Genomic DNA, 12675 nt, shown 5'->3' on the forward strand with positions numbered 1-12675 from the left:
TTACAAAAGGGACGATCCCTGTCAGTTTGTCTATACAAGTCTTTCCTAGGAATGATCTCATCTGGCATACAATTAGTTCAGCATTGCAGACTGCGAATACGACCCTTGCAAGAACAACTGAACATGCGAGGGCGCCAAGTGGAAGGTTCTTTCGGGGACAAGATAAAGGTCACTCCTCTCATGAGAAAACCAACAGGCTGGTGGGCTATCAAGGAGAACATCTCGAGTGGTCTCTTTCAGAATAGCTCCATCCCCTCTGATTTTAACCACAGACGCCTCTATGGAAGGGAGGGGCGCTGTCTTACAGGACCTCCAAGTGAGCAGTAACTGGTACGCAGAATAGTGTTTTTTTCATATCAATCTCTTAGATTTCATAGCGATTCGCCTAGCCTTGCAGGCTTTCAGGCCGAAAGTTAAAGCTGCAACTGTGCTGGTCAGGACGGACAACACAACAGCCATGCATTACATAACCAAGCAGGGAGGTACGAGGTCTCATCTGCTCTCAAAAGAAGCCCAGGGAATATGGGAATGAGCAATTCTCCACAATGTCTTCTTTCAGCAGAATATCTACCAGGCACTCAACACAACAGCAGACACCTTGAGTCGTCTGAAATCGGCCTGTCACGAGTGGGAATTGGATCAAGACACTCGGGAGGAAGTATTAGGCGCACTTGTTTACGCCTTTCCTCCAAATCACCTAATCCCACGGCTTCTCATGAAAATAAAGATGGAACCTTGCAGGATGATCTTAATAGCACCAGAGTGGCCACGCCAATTCTGGTTCACACAACTTCTCCTGCTTTATCAGGTCCAACCATTTCACCTATGTCCCATTCCATCTCTTTTAACAATGTCCCAGGGACAGGTGATGCATCCAGATCAGAGATCTCTCTATTTGAAGGCCTGGCTCCTGAGCACAGAGAGTTCCATAGCTTAGATATCCCTGAGGAACGTAGGCAGATATTAACTCAAGCCTGTGGTGTCATCGTGAACACACCCATCCATTCTCTTCAGCTCCTCATCAAATACTGCCTTACATTCTATCGCTGGCTAAATCACGCCTTTTTCTCATTCTTCCATCAAAGTACATCTGGCAGCTATTTCAAGATTCAGAAGAACAGCTTCTGGTTCTTCTCTCTGGTCTGCTAGAATTATCAAACAGTTCCTGAAAGGTCTTTTCAGGGTTTGTCCTCCAATGCGGCCACCACCTCTGGTTTGTAATCTCAATCTGGTTCTGGGTCATCTTATGAAATCTTCCTTCGAGCCTATCTACAGGGTGGATTTAAAAATATTGTCTTAGAAATTAGCTCTCCTTTTAGCCCTCACTTCATCTAGGAGAGTTGCAAACTCTATCCATTTTAGAGCTTCGCTGTTTTGCCCGTTTTGTTACTCCCACTCCCCCTGTGCTGCGCTGAACACTTCAAGTCTCCTACCTGGCTGTCGAGACCCTGCTATTCCCGCCTGCCTCCCGCCGCCCTGCTGCTCTCTTACAACCAAGAGCGGGGCCGCCGAGTGGAGTGTGGCGATGGGCTGCCTACAACTCCCGGCAGCCCTCGAGGTCTCCAGCGTCACAACCCAGCGCCAGGCGGCCCATAAAGGTCTCTCCAGTTTCAGCGAGCGGGGCTTCGCTGTTTTGCCCATTTTGTTACTCCCACTCCCCCTGTGCTGCGCTGAACACTTCAAGTCTCCTACCTGGCTGTCGAGACCCTGCTATTCCCGCCTGCCTCCCGCCGCCCTGCTGCTCTCTTACAACCAAGAGCGGGGCCGCCGAGTGTAGTGTGGCGAAGGGCTGCCTACAACTCCCGGCAGCCCTCGAGGTCTCCAGCGTCACAACCCAGCGCCAGGAGGCGCATAAAGGTCTCTCCAGCTCCGTCTCGCGGGACGCCGGGCGAAGCCCGGGCCAAGGGTGGGCCCGTTTTAGCCCGTTCTAGACTGTTCCGGGCTGGGCTGGGCCATTCCCCGTGGTTCTTGTATCAGGCGTTATACTTCTCGACCACCAGGTACATTTATTTGTCATCTGTTGTCTCAGCTAGTAGATTCAACATAACCTACTAAGAAGAGTCCTAGGGCTATACGCCATGACCCGGGGGAGTAGAAGCAAGATGGCCATGACCAATGCTCTGGCCACCGGCCCTATCAACCGTTTTATTTCAGGAACTAATGTAAATGTAAATGTAAATGTAAGGTGTTTTGTAGCGCGCTCAATTACTACCGGAGTATCCTGGCGCGAATGACCGCTGGGGAACCCGTCCTGGCTTTCCCTGTGAGATGGTCCCATGCTGGGTATCTCCAAGGTGAAGCCAGGCATCCCCGGCGTCTGTGGGGGGCCGTTGTAGCGATGAGGCAAGCTTAATGCCCAGAGTTACCGAGTGTGATCACTGCCCAAAGTGGGCACCGAGGCGAGAATTATCAGTCCGCTGACCCTGGTCCTCGACCCTGCCGCGTCGGGAATCGAACCCTGGTCCCGGGCCGTTCTCAGCCTCCGGGTCTGCCGCCTCTAACCAGTGAGCCACACCTCGCCAATGAAGTCCTCAATCAGAGCATTTCCCTTGCTTTCTGTTCTTCTTTGATTACATTTTTCAGATGTCTACACCTGATCTAGACTTGTTTAACAATTTAATGAGTTCTTGGGTAAAGCATATATCGCAGAGATATGAAGCCCCTTGCTATTAGATTAAGTCTGTACTCTAACTAGTTGTAGTCTCATGAAATGAGAGGTAGTAAGAAGAATATCAAGGTGGTAATGCCCAACGTTTTGCAGCTAACATTCATTGCACCAAGTGCTGACTTTTCTCCCACTCACGTGCTTGGAGGGGGATTGCCTGCATCCTGGACACAAGCTAACCTTAAGACAGTAGGACCTAGGATTTTAGGAGTTCTCATTTGTGTCATTACATTATCTGACTTACCAATGCCTTTTCATTTTTCTCTCCTCACTTACAAAACTACTCCCTGTTAATCAGACTTGCATTACTCAGTATTAGCGACCTTTGTGGAATATGCTGGGATTTACAGCTAGATTCATCAAGGTAAATTGCACTCGCAAAGGGCCAGATTCTGAAAATCTGGCCCTTTGCGAGTGCAATTTTTGCATTTGGGATTCTTCATCCCAAATGCAAAAATCGCTATTTGCAAGGAATTGGATTTAAGGAATCTCTATTAGAGATTCCTTAAATGCAATTCATTAACCAATTTGAAATTGCGATTTCGCAATATTTGGTTGCTATTTACCACGAAGTCTGACTTCGTGGTAAATAGCGAGAAAATAGTAAAAAGCACTTAAGTGCATTTTTCTCTGTTGCATGTTACACACACGTGGGTGCGCAACCCCTGTGTAAATTTGCATTTCAGGGGTGCTACAGGGTGTCCTTTGGACACCCCTGGCACCCTTGAAATCGCTATCTTATTTGCGATTAGCTAATTGCTAATCGCAAATAAGGAATACTCCCCATTCATTCCCATAGGAATGAATGGGGAGTTATTCCTTATTTGCGATTAGCAATTTGCTAATCGCAAATAAGGAATGTGTAGGAATCGCAATTTATTTTGCGATTCTTACATGAATCCCGTTTTGCGAGTCTGTAATAGCGATTCCTTATGAATCGCTATTAAAGACTCGCAAAACGGGTCTTTGATGAATCTAGCAGTATATTGCCAAACAGAACTATGCATATGTCTAGGACACTGTATCTTGCTTACATTCGAAAGCTGTACAGTGTTTTGGTGCCTCCCTTTACTCAAACATTTTTACCACTTAACATGAATGTGCCTTACTACAATAAGTAACATGACTGCCTTGTTTGCTTTCCACCTTGTTTTCTCTCCTCTTTCACCTTTCTAATGCCAACCTGAGTAGCTTGTGTAACTCTGTACTTGACTGTTATGTAGCCTGTGTAATTTGGTAGTTGTGTGTAAACTCCCATTCCACATGTATTGCTTGTGCAAAGTTTTACACTTCTATAATGTAATTCTTTTAATTGTGAAACACCCTGATGTCGTTTGGGTAATGTACACGCTATAGACAATTGCATATATAAATATGCTTGTGCATTAAAGATTACTTATTTTATGACACAGTAGTGTATTCTAGATGTGAGACTGTAACATGTACTGTTCGAATACTTGCAATAAAATTACCAATTCAGCCGGAGTACTTTCTGTCCTAATTCTGGATGTTTGTTTGATTAGGTACAGATTGAAGATGATCAGGGTGTGAATTTAGGAATGGAGAGTAGTTTAACACTTCGTCGCCTTCTAGTATGGACATACGATCCTAAAGTAAGACTGAAGACACTTGCAGCCCTTGTAGACTATTGCCAAGGTGCGTATTATACATATTTTGTACAGCTACTAATGGCATCCGTAATTAAATCTTGACTGTTAATGTGGCAGCAGGTCTGTGATTGTCAATGCTCATGCAGCAGACCGTAAATGATCAATTAATAGCACAACCTAATTAACCCTCTTCTTAATACAGGGGAGGGTTATTCCTATAACCCCGAGCCCATTTCCCAAATAAAATGTGGGGCAGAAGTACAGGATTCTGTTGGGGGGCGGGTGGGTTGGGGGGGGAATGAATGAGACAAAATATCAAACCAAAACAAGACCGAAATGCAACCTTGTCATAGGCAAGCCACATGGCATCCTAAAAGGAAAACCTACCAACAATTAACTTCTTTTGAACAGCAGTACGCCCCACCTGGCCAGTTTGTAATCAACTGAGTAAAGACTCCTCTCTATGGCTTAAGTTCCTGCCAGGGTTGATACTTTTTAATAAATTAGTCACTGCTAATCTTACTTCCCAAAAAGGCTTTAATGGTCTTTTTTTATGCCAGTTTACCAAGTCTTCGTTCAAATGTTTGTGAACGAAGGCAGTCGACAACAGCCAAAAGGACATTACTTCGAGGCGTGGGCTAAAATGTAAAATCCCTTGTGGGGCTGCAAGCTAGGGACTAGGAGGTTCATTTGGGGTTAGAGGTCTTACTTGGCAGGTCCGCCTGCTCACCTCATTTTCTGTTCTGGATTAAGCCCCTTCAGGTACTCATCCTTTAGTAACTCGGTCATTGGTTGATCAGTTCTGTCAATAGGAGATGCAAGGTCTTCTTTGCACAGTGTGTAAAATGCAATTCATCAAGTTCAGGTATCACATCTTACATACGTGAAACCACTGTCAACTGTGGGTCAGACTAAATTCACAGTAACTAAACAGTAAATAATGTTCAAAATGGTCACCTGAATCAGAAGCTGCGTCATGAGAGAAGAAATAAAACTATGCATTTGCACTAAGAGCACGGGGACAGCTATAAAATCGTATTACAAGACCTCTGATTGCACACTCTCTAATACAATTGATCTGCTGATGTGAAAAGAGCACTAGATACTACCAACACCCTCTGGCACCAAAGTACCTCAATGCAACACAAGGTGGTGGCTCAGATCAAAGGGTAATTTAGCTCAAGATTGATGCCGGCAAAAGAGTCTCGACTCTACAACTCCGATCAACAAAATCCTCCATACATACCCCACTAAATCTCTTCTGGAAAGGAAACGAGCCTTCCCGCTAGAATCAGTGAGCAAGATATTACATAATTTCTACTTCCCAAGCTTTTGTGTGATAGAGATAAGGCTGAACAAGTGGTGCCTCAGAACCACTTAGTAAAGTGCAAAGCTGTGGACACAGAAGATGAATCATAAGTGGAAAACCAGCATAATGTGCTTGAAACTCGTAATGTTAATATTATGTGCACAGAGAGATTGCCTTATTCCTCAGATGTTTTTTTAGAGGATGATATAGTCAATTGAATAGCTTCAAATCATGCACACCTTAGAAGTTTTTTTTTAACGGCAGAAACGTTTTTTTGACACACACTTAAAATGAACAAGCACTGGCAAAGCTGGTCGGTCTTAACTTTGGGAGAAAACATTGGCTTTGCCAATGTTTTCGAGCCATGCTGTAAAGCATTCCAGATTCTGTGCCGTACAGTTAAAGGAAACAAATAAACAAAAAATTGCTGCATAAGCAATTGTCATTTTGTAGGGGTGAGTGCCACTCCTGCACGCTTACAAAGTAATGCAAGCTTTTTTGTGTTTTTTTTTGTAAATCCAAGCGCTTTTGGGGGATGAGCAAACACGGATGACCGGGGTGGGGGGGGGGGAAGAAACACAGTAGGGGGTGGGAGAAGTAATTCTGGGTTGGGACGAAAAAAACAGACAGCGGGGGTGAAGATGAAAAGCAGTAGGGAAAAGAGTAACATGGATCGGGTGGTGAAGTACATGGGTAAGGGAACAACAAGGAGTGTGGATGGGGCAAGAGAAGCACACTAGAGAGACAGCTTGAAAACACATAGAGCCATATGCATCAACACATTTTCCCATAGACACAACATGGGCAAAACCCTTTGCATCTGGCCCATACACTTTTGAGTGCTTAAGACGTCAGAAAAAACTAGATCCCATAAAGTGAGCAGTGAAAGTAAAATGACAATGCTCAACTTTTAACCAAGGATAAAAGTGAAAATACTACCAATTTAGCTACTAAATGGTCTCGCCGGTTAAATAGGGATATTAGTTCAGAACAGATCAGTAAAGCATTAACTCATATAAATGATGTTGTACACTCCTCCAATTTAAGACTGCAATCATACAGGACTATTACAGAATTATATTATACCCCAAAGAGGATCTCCGCTTGGACTCAAGGGAACCAAATATCAGAAAAAACTAAATGTATGAAGTGTAACACCTATGCTGCTGATATAGAACATATGCTTTACTCCTGTCCGGCGTACTCTAGCTATTGGATGGGAATTATAAAACACCTTCAAGACAGTCAGATTAAATTACCGGACTTATCACCCCAATTGGTATTACTTGATATTTATGAGACTCACTGTCTAAATCAAGATCTCATAACAATCTTATTAGCCTGTGCAAGACTAATTATAGCAAGAGCTTGGATATCTAAGAACACCCCAACGGTAGCCGAGTGGCTAACACTGGTTATAGAAATCAGAACTATGGAACTTACACTCGCAAAACATAGAGGACCCAAAACTTTAGTTAGAAAAGAAAAAATTTGGAAGCAATTTTCTGAGATATAAAAACTGTGGATTAGTGCGGATATAGGAAGATATTTGGGAGAATTAATTGAATTACCATTATTTGTTTTAGGGAAATAGCTCTTTTATTAAATAGGGACGCCCAGAAGCGGTCAAATCTAACTCTTGCTCTATCTTAGTTTTTATCCTTCTCCCTTATTATTTGTGTTATTTGTGTTTTTGTATCCCAATACCCTAACCCTTTAATATGACCAATGTAAATCTATGTTTTCTAACAATATTATGAGAATGTAACAGTACTTATGTATGATGTTTGTTTCTTAACGATTCCTGCGACAATAAAAATAATAAAAAAAAAAAAAAAAAAAAAGACAATGCTCCAGGGAGGGATAGACAGAAGATGGAAAAGACACTCCATTGAATAAGAAACAAGCAATGAGTGAGAGCCAACCAACTGAGTATTTTCAGCGATATTTATGGTTTGTAGCCCTGCCTTATATAGTTGATATTTAAGGTACAAAGGATCAGTTAACAATGTAATCTGTTCTTGGAAGCAGACTGTGATATTTAAGCGAAATGTACATTTAAAAGAGAACAATTTGGGACAGTCTTTCAAATAAAGTGTTGTAAGCTTTTCTGTTTGAAAACCTGTCTTCAACATTTCTCAGATCTGTGCATTTGATAGATTTCTGAAATGTGCTGTTGCCACATGTCTGTTAAAACCTATAATCCGCATTTGTGTTTTACCTATGGTCTCTTATCCCTGCTATAGGAAGGAAAGGTGGGGAGCTGGCATCTGCTGTCCATGCTTACACTAAAACTGGGGATCCGTATATGAGATCATTAGTACAGCACATTCTGGGCTTGGTGTCTCATCCTATTCTAAATTTCCTTAACGGCTGGATCTATGATGGAGAGATGGAAGATACATATCATGAGGTAATAAACTCTAAAACGTTTGATCTGTTACTTCATTTGACATCAAATTGTTAATATAGAAGTTTTAAACAACTGTTGTCACCACTGAACTTGATGCACTCTTTTACTGTTCATTTATTTTATACTAGTCATATGACACGGCCATGTAACATAAAAACAAATAGCCCTGGGGCATTTTTGTTACCATTTTATAGAACTTAATTCCAGCCTTTGTTGTTAATTTTTTCAAATTGTTAAGTGAGTAATCTTCCCAACCATAAAACATGACCAAAAATGTGAGCTTTAACCAACCTATAGGGACTGGAATGACCTCTACATGCTAATAGGGACACCCGCCTCTACTTGGAGTAACCCAAGCTGTAGGTCTAGGGCTTGTAGTTGATTGAGACCAAGGGCCTGGGACTGAGGTCAGTATGGTGCACAAAGTCCATGCTCTAGTTGTCATGGGTCTACTGTCCATGTCCAGTGATGTCCTGGGCACCATATGCATAAAGATCTACTTAAATTTAATGCCCAATCCCTGCACTGACATTCCACTGTGTAGCTCATGTGGTAATATATAATGTGACTGGAAGCAGTCGTCCATGTTTGTTGTGAATATGTGGTTTAAGTGCCCAGTAAAAATAATTTGGATGCCTCTGATGAAGGTTCTCTTCTCTTTTTCTATAAAGAAAATCACTGCGCTGGTCAGCATTAATTGTCTGTGTTGCTTAACTGTTTGACTTCTGAGTCTCTGGCCCCTACATCATCTCCCTGAGCAGCCCAAGACCACTTGCCCTTGCTACCCTGAGAATTTGGTGTAGAAAAGGTGTACATGACTCCCAGGTTGCAATGCCCTATTATCTCAGGCCCTTGGAAATCAGTGGTAAAAAAGCCCCAAGCACCAGGGCTCAGCCCCATTACATCTGGCTTGCCCTGTAGGCCCCATACTTGTTTTGATACTCCTATAGTGAAAAGCCCAACCACAATGGTTGACCTGCAGTTGTGTCTCCTGTGACAAAGACCGCATCCTCATCACTTGCCACCACCCTTCATATGGTTCCTTTAACCTTTAGCCATCCTCTGTACTCAGATGTTTGTAGTCACCAGACTCTCCATCTAGACTCTAACATCATTCAAAAATCGGCACCGAATCCTTCTACCTTGTTTGCACATTCACTCTCACCACTCTTCCATATGCTGCCCTGGATCAAGTCTCTTCCAACCCTCAATCTGCACTCTAAAGACAATAGTTTTCAATCGCATCTTTTTTTTCTTTTTGTTACATTTTTTTTTGTTTGCAGTTATCCAGTGGATACAGTTTTCAGCATGTATTAGGTTGTTTACTATTGTGTTATATACCATTGTGGAAGACAAGAGTGTCAAACGTTCTATTGTTTTCTCATTACCTAAATACCTCCCCCCGTATTGTCACAACTTGAGTCATCCCTCCCACCCGCCCCAACTTGTGACATCCCCCCCACCCGCCCCAACTTGTGACATCCCCCCCCCCAAAATTTTCAATTGCATCTAATGATAGCAGAAGAATCGGACCTCCTATCAACCTGCAAAAATCATTGTGGGCCCTCAGAGTAGCCAGAACATGGTTGTTTCTTGTACCACCTAAGTCTCATCACATTTAACTCTGCTTTTTTCAGAAGACTGTTCTGGGCTCTGATCTCTTCTCTTCTCTCCCAACCCAGCACATCACTCTCACAATCTTCCCACCCATCCAGCAACTTTGCCTTCAAAGTTTTTTTTTTTTTAAACAAACTTTATTGGGTTTTGCATCTATAATCGACTACATTCACATTCAGTTATTCTGTTAAATTCCCCATATTCCCCATTGTGCAATACCCCAATGGGACCCAATCTTTGGTATCAAAGTCCACAGTTGCACTCTCTCATTAATTCTCTTGGCCTGCCTTCCATTGGCCTCCTGCTCACATCCATTATACCCTTCTTAACTTAATCCACATCTTTGCAGCTCTCTTATTCAGTCAGCTATCCTCGTAGACCTCTCCATCACTTGTACTTCAACAAACACACTCATCATTCTTCCTCAACAAGTCCCCTTTGTCCAGAGTACACACACCTCCACCTGCTGCAAAACATCTGTGGTAATCATCAAGTTAAAAAAACCTATGTTTGTTTATTCACCACTGTTTCCCTCTGGTACATCTTTAAATCTCTGGATGACTAAAGTTGAACTTGCTTATGCTATTCCTGTCCACACACAGTTTACTTGACCACTCCCATCAAGAATATCACTTAAACCCAGCAGTTCTCACCAATATTCTCCTTGATCAGTCACTGCCTTCTTTTGCTTGGTATGGTTTTCTGATTTCTCGAATTGCTTTCTCTATTTCTTGGGGTTTTGCAAACTCTTTATCTCCCCTGTATTGAGCATGTGCCCTTCAAGTGTGCTTCCCCAGATCTCAATGCTTTTAGAGAAAACATGTGATGGCTTCTTGTCAGTCTACCACACTATTACCCTCCACTCCCTCATGGTGACTTCTGCAAACTCTGAGACATACTTCTTGCCCACCAGAACAAATTATTATCCGAATCTCACTTTCCTGATACCCCTAACCTTCAACTAGAATCTGAGCCCACTGCAATATTTGAATGGAACTGATTCCTTCATCTGTACACCAAGTCACCAGATGACACTTTTCAACATGCACAGTATGGGGTCCACCTTACCTGTGAGTCCGTATTGAGACTAACCTACTGCTCCAAATCATTCTTTCTTGCTTCAAGTGCCACATCATTGTACTACATCACTCCTTCATGGAGTTGTTCTCGGCCATCAAATCAGATTTGATGTATGCACCCTCTTCATTTTGCTCGATCAATGCTCAGTTCTTCTACAAGGCAGACTGGCTCTCAGCAGAAACCAGTTATCTGTTACCATAGTTGGCTATACCACATCGTATTAAGTGTGATATAGGTATGAGAGTTTTATTTTATGTGAGTACTACTGCTGGCTCCAACGACTAAGACTCAAGCTTTAACAATCCAATGGTTATCTTCTACGTTTTAAGATCTAGATAGAAGAAACCACATATCTCCCCTATAGTAAAATTCACAATGACCACAACGAAACAAATAATGAAAGTATAATAATGCTGTCCGATGCTGAGAACTTGTTTCCAAACCTGTCTTATGGTAAGCTGAAAGAAGGTGAGGTTTGGACAGTACTTCCACTCCCCCCAGCACATAAACCATTTCATCAGATTTTGGAAGTGCGGTCCATCAATCCAAAATGTTCTGTTTATACTCCTTAGAGCCATACACATTCTCGGCTCACTGTTCTTTTAGCATGTTACAACAATTGAGGACAACCACAATAGAGAACCAGTGGATTTAATGACCCCATATCACATAAGTTTGTCAACAATTTACTCAAATCTTCTCTTACGCTCAGTTGCACATGAGTATCACAGGTAAACTCCCTTTCGTCCCTTTAATACCATGTTCAAAACTAAACAATTTTCCCCCAAATCTTCTTGAATACTTCAGCATTCCTTTCTAAAAAATCTTCCAATCTTCTCAAATATCTTTGGTGCCATCCTAGAATACACAACCCATTCGCTGACATAGACCTTTCCCTGAACAGATCGCTTCCTGAACTCAGCAAAAGTCTCAAAATATCCTTGAAGATACATTTTAGATCTGTTGTCCCCCCCCCCCCCCAAACCTGCACCCCCCCCCCACCCCCCCACCCCCTGCCCAGATTGGTGCCAGGTTGCAGTAATTGATGGCATATCCCACTTTCATACTTTCATCAATAGTACGTTTTGGAATTATTGTAACTTTTGAATCCGAATTAGGCCTAGATTAGATCTTGGTCTCAGTCACAAACATGACGTCTATTCCGTCCGCCCTATTACAAGTTCCGTAGGATATAATGGAATTGTAATTTGGCGAACTGGATATGCAATCCATTTGTGATGGAGTAACCCTGTCCGCCAAGATCGTAATCAGGCCTTTTAGCCAAAAGTCACTTTTAAATCACCAACAACATATTCTTCAGTGGGGTTCTTTGCCACAGACACATCCCACTCATGGATTGTCTCACGAAGAACCATATTGTTAATGTTATAACTGTTTACTTTGATTCTCCATCACAGGCTCTTTTTAGATCTTGCAAAAGTATTCCAAAACTCTGGCAAAATATCCCTAACCACCTCTCTCCAAATATTCTTCCCCTTCTACTGGATAATGTTTAAATGAGGCTACTTGAAATTTTGGATCCACATCTAACACAATTGGAGACATTGAAATCGGCCCTCTTTCTTTGATGCCGTTTACCACATTTGCTACTTTTGACAACACACTCCCTCCTCTAAGACTTTATTAGGTTATCATAATTTGTAGTGAGCACAGCTACTCGAGTGTCCCGGCGCGAGCCCAAGAGTAACAAAGAAACAGATGGCAGAAGAAAGGCCAGGACAAACTAGTTAAACAGGAAAGTTTTTTGTTTTTTACTAAACTGAGTATGATTCTCAAGACTACGCAGATCCAAGGGAAGAGAATTCCAATATGTTGCAGCCAGATAGACCAATGAGTTGCCCACCTAACGTTTCAGGCGAAACCTGGGGACAGTGGCCAGGAGCATGTTCGAGGAACGAAGAAGCCTGCTCGAAGTGTAAAACTGAAAGCGTTTCCTGAGATAGGCAGGGTCATACCCATA

At 42.6% G+C, this 12675-nt stretch overlaps 1 protein-coding gene across 1 annotated transcript in view; it reads left to right on the forward strand.

The window, feature by feature from the left end:
• The window catches only part of TUBGCP3 (tubulin gamma complex component 3), a 418028-nt gene that overhangs the window by 253464 nt on the left and 151889 nt on the right, over positions 1-12675 (forward strand). Inside the window, exons 10-11 of the mRNA XM_086934339.1 lie at positions 4189-4321; positions 7831-7997. Of these exons, the coding sequence (XP_086790465.1) occupies positions 4189-4321; positions 7831-7997 (300 nt within the window). The remainder of the gene's footprint in view (positions 1-4188; positions 4322-7830; positions 7998-12675) is intronic.

This window comes from Lissotriton vulgaris, chromosome 8, assembly GCF_964263255.1.
Source record: "Lissotriton vulgaris chromosome 8, aLisVul1.2, whole genome shotgun sequence".
NCBI lineage: Eukaryota > Metazoa > Chordata > Amphibia > Caudata > Salamandridae > Lissotriton > Lissotriton vulgaris.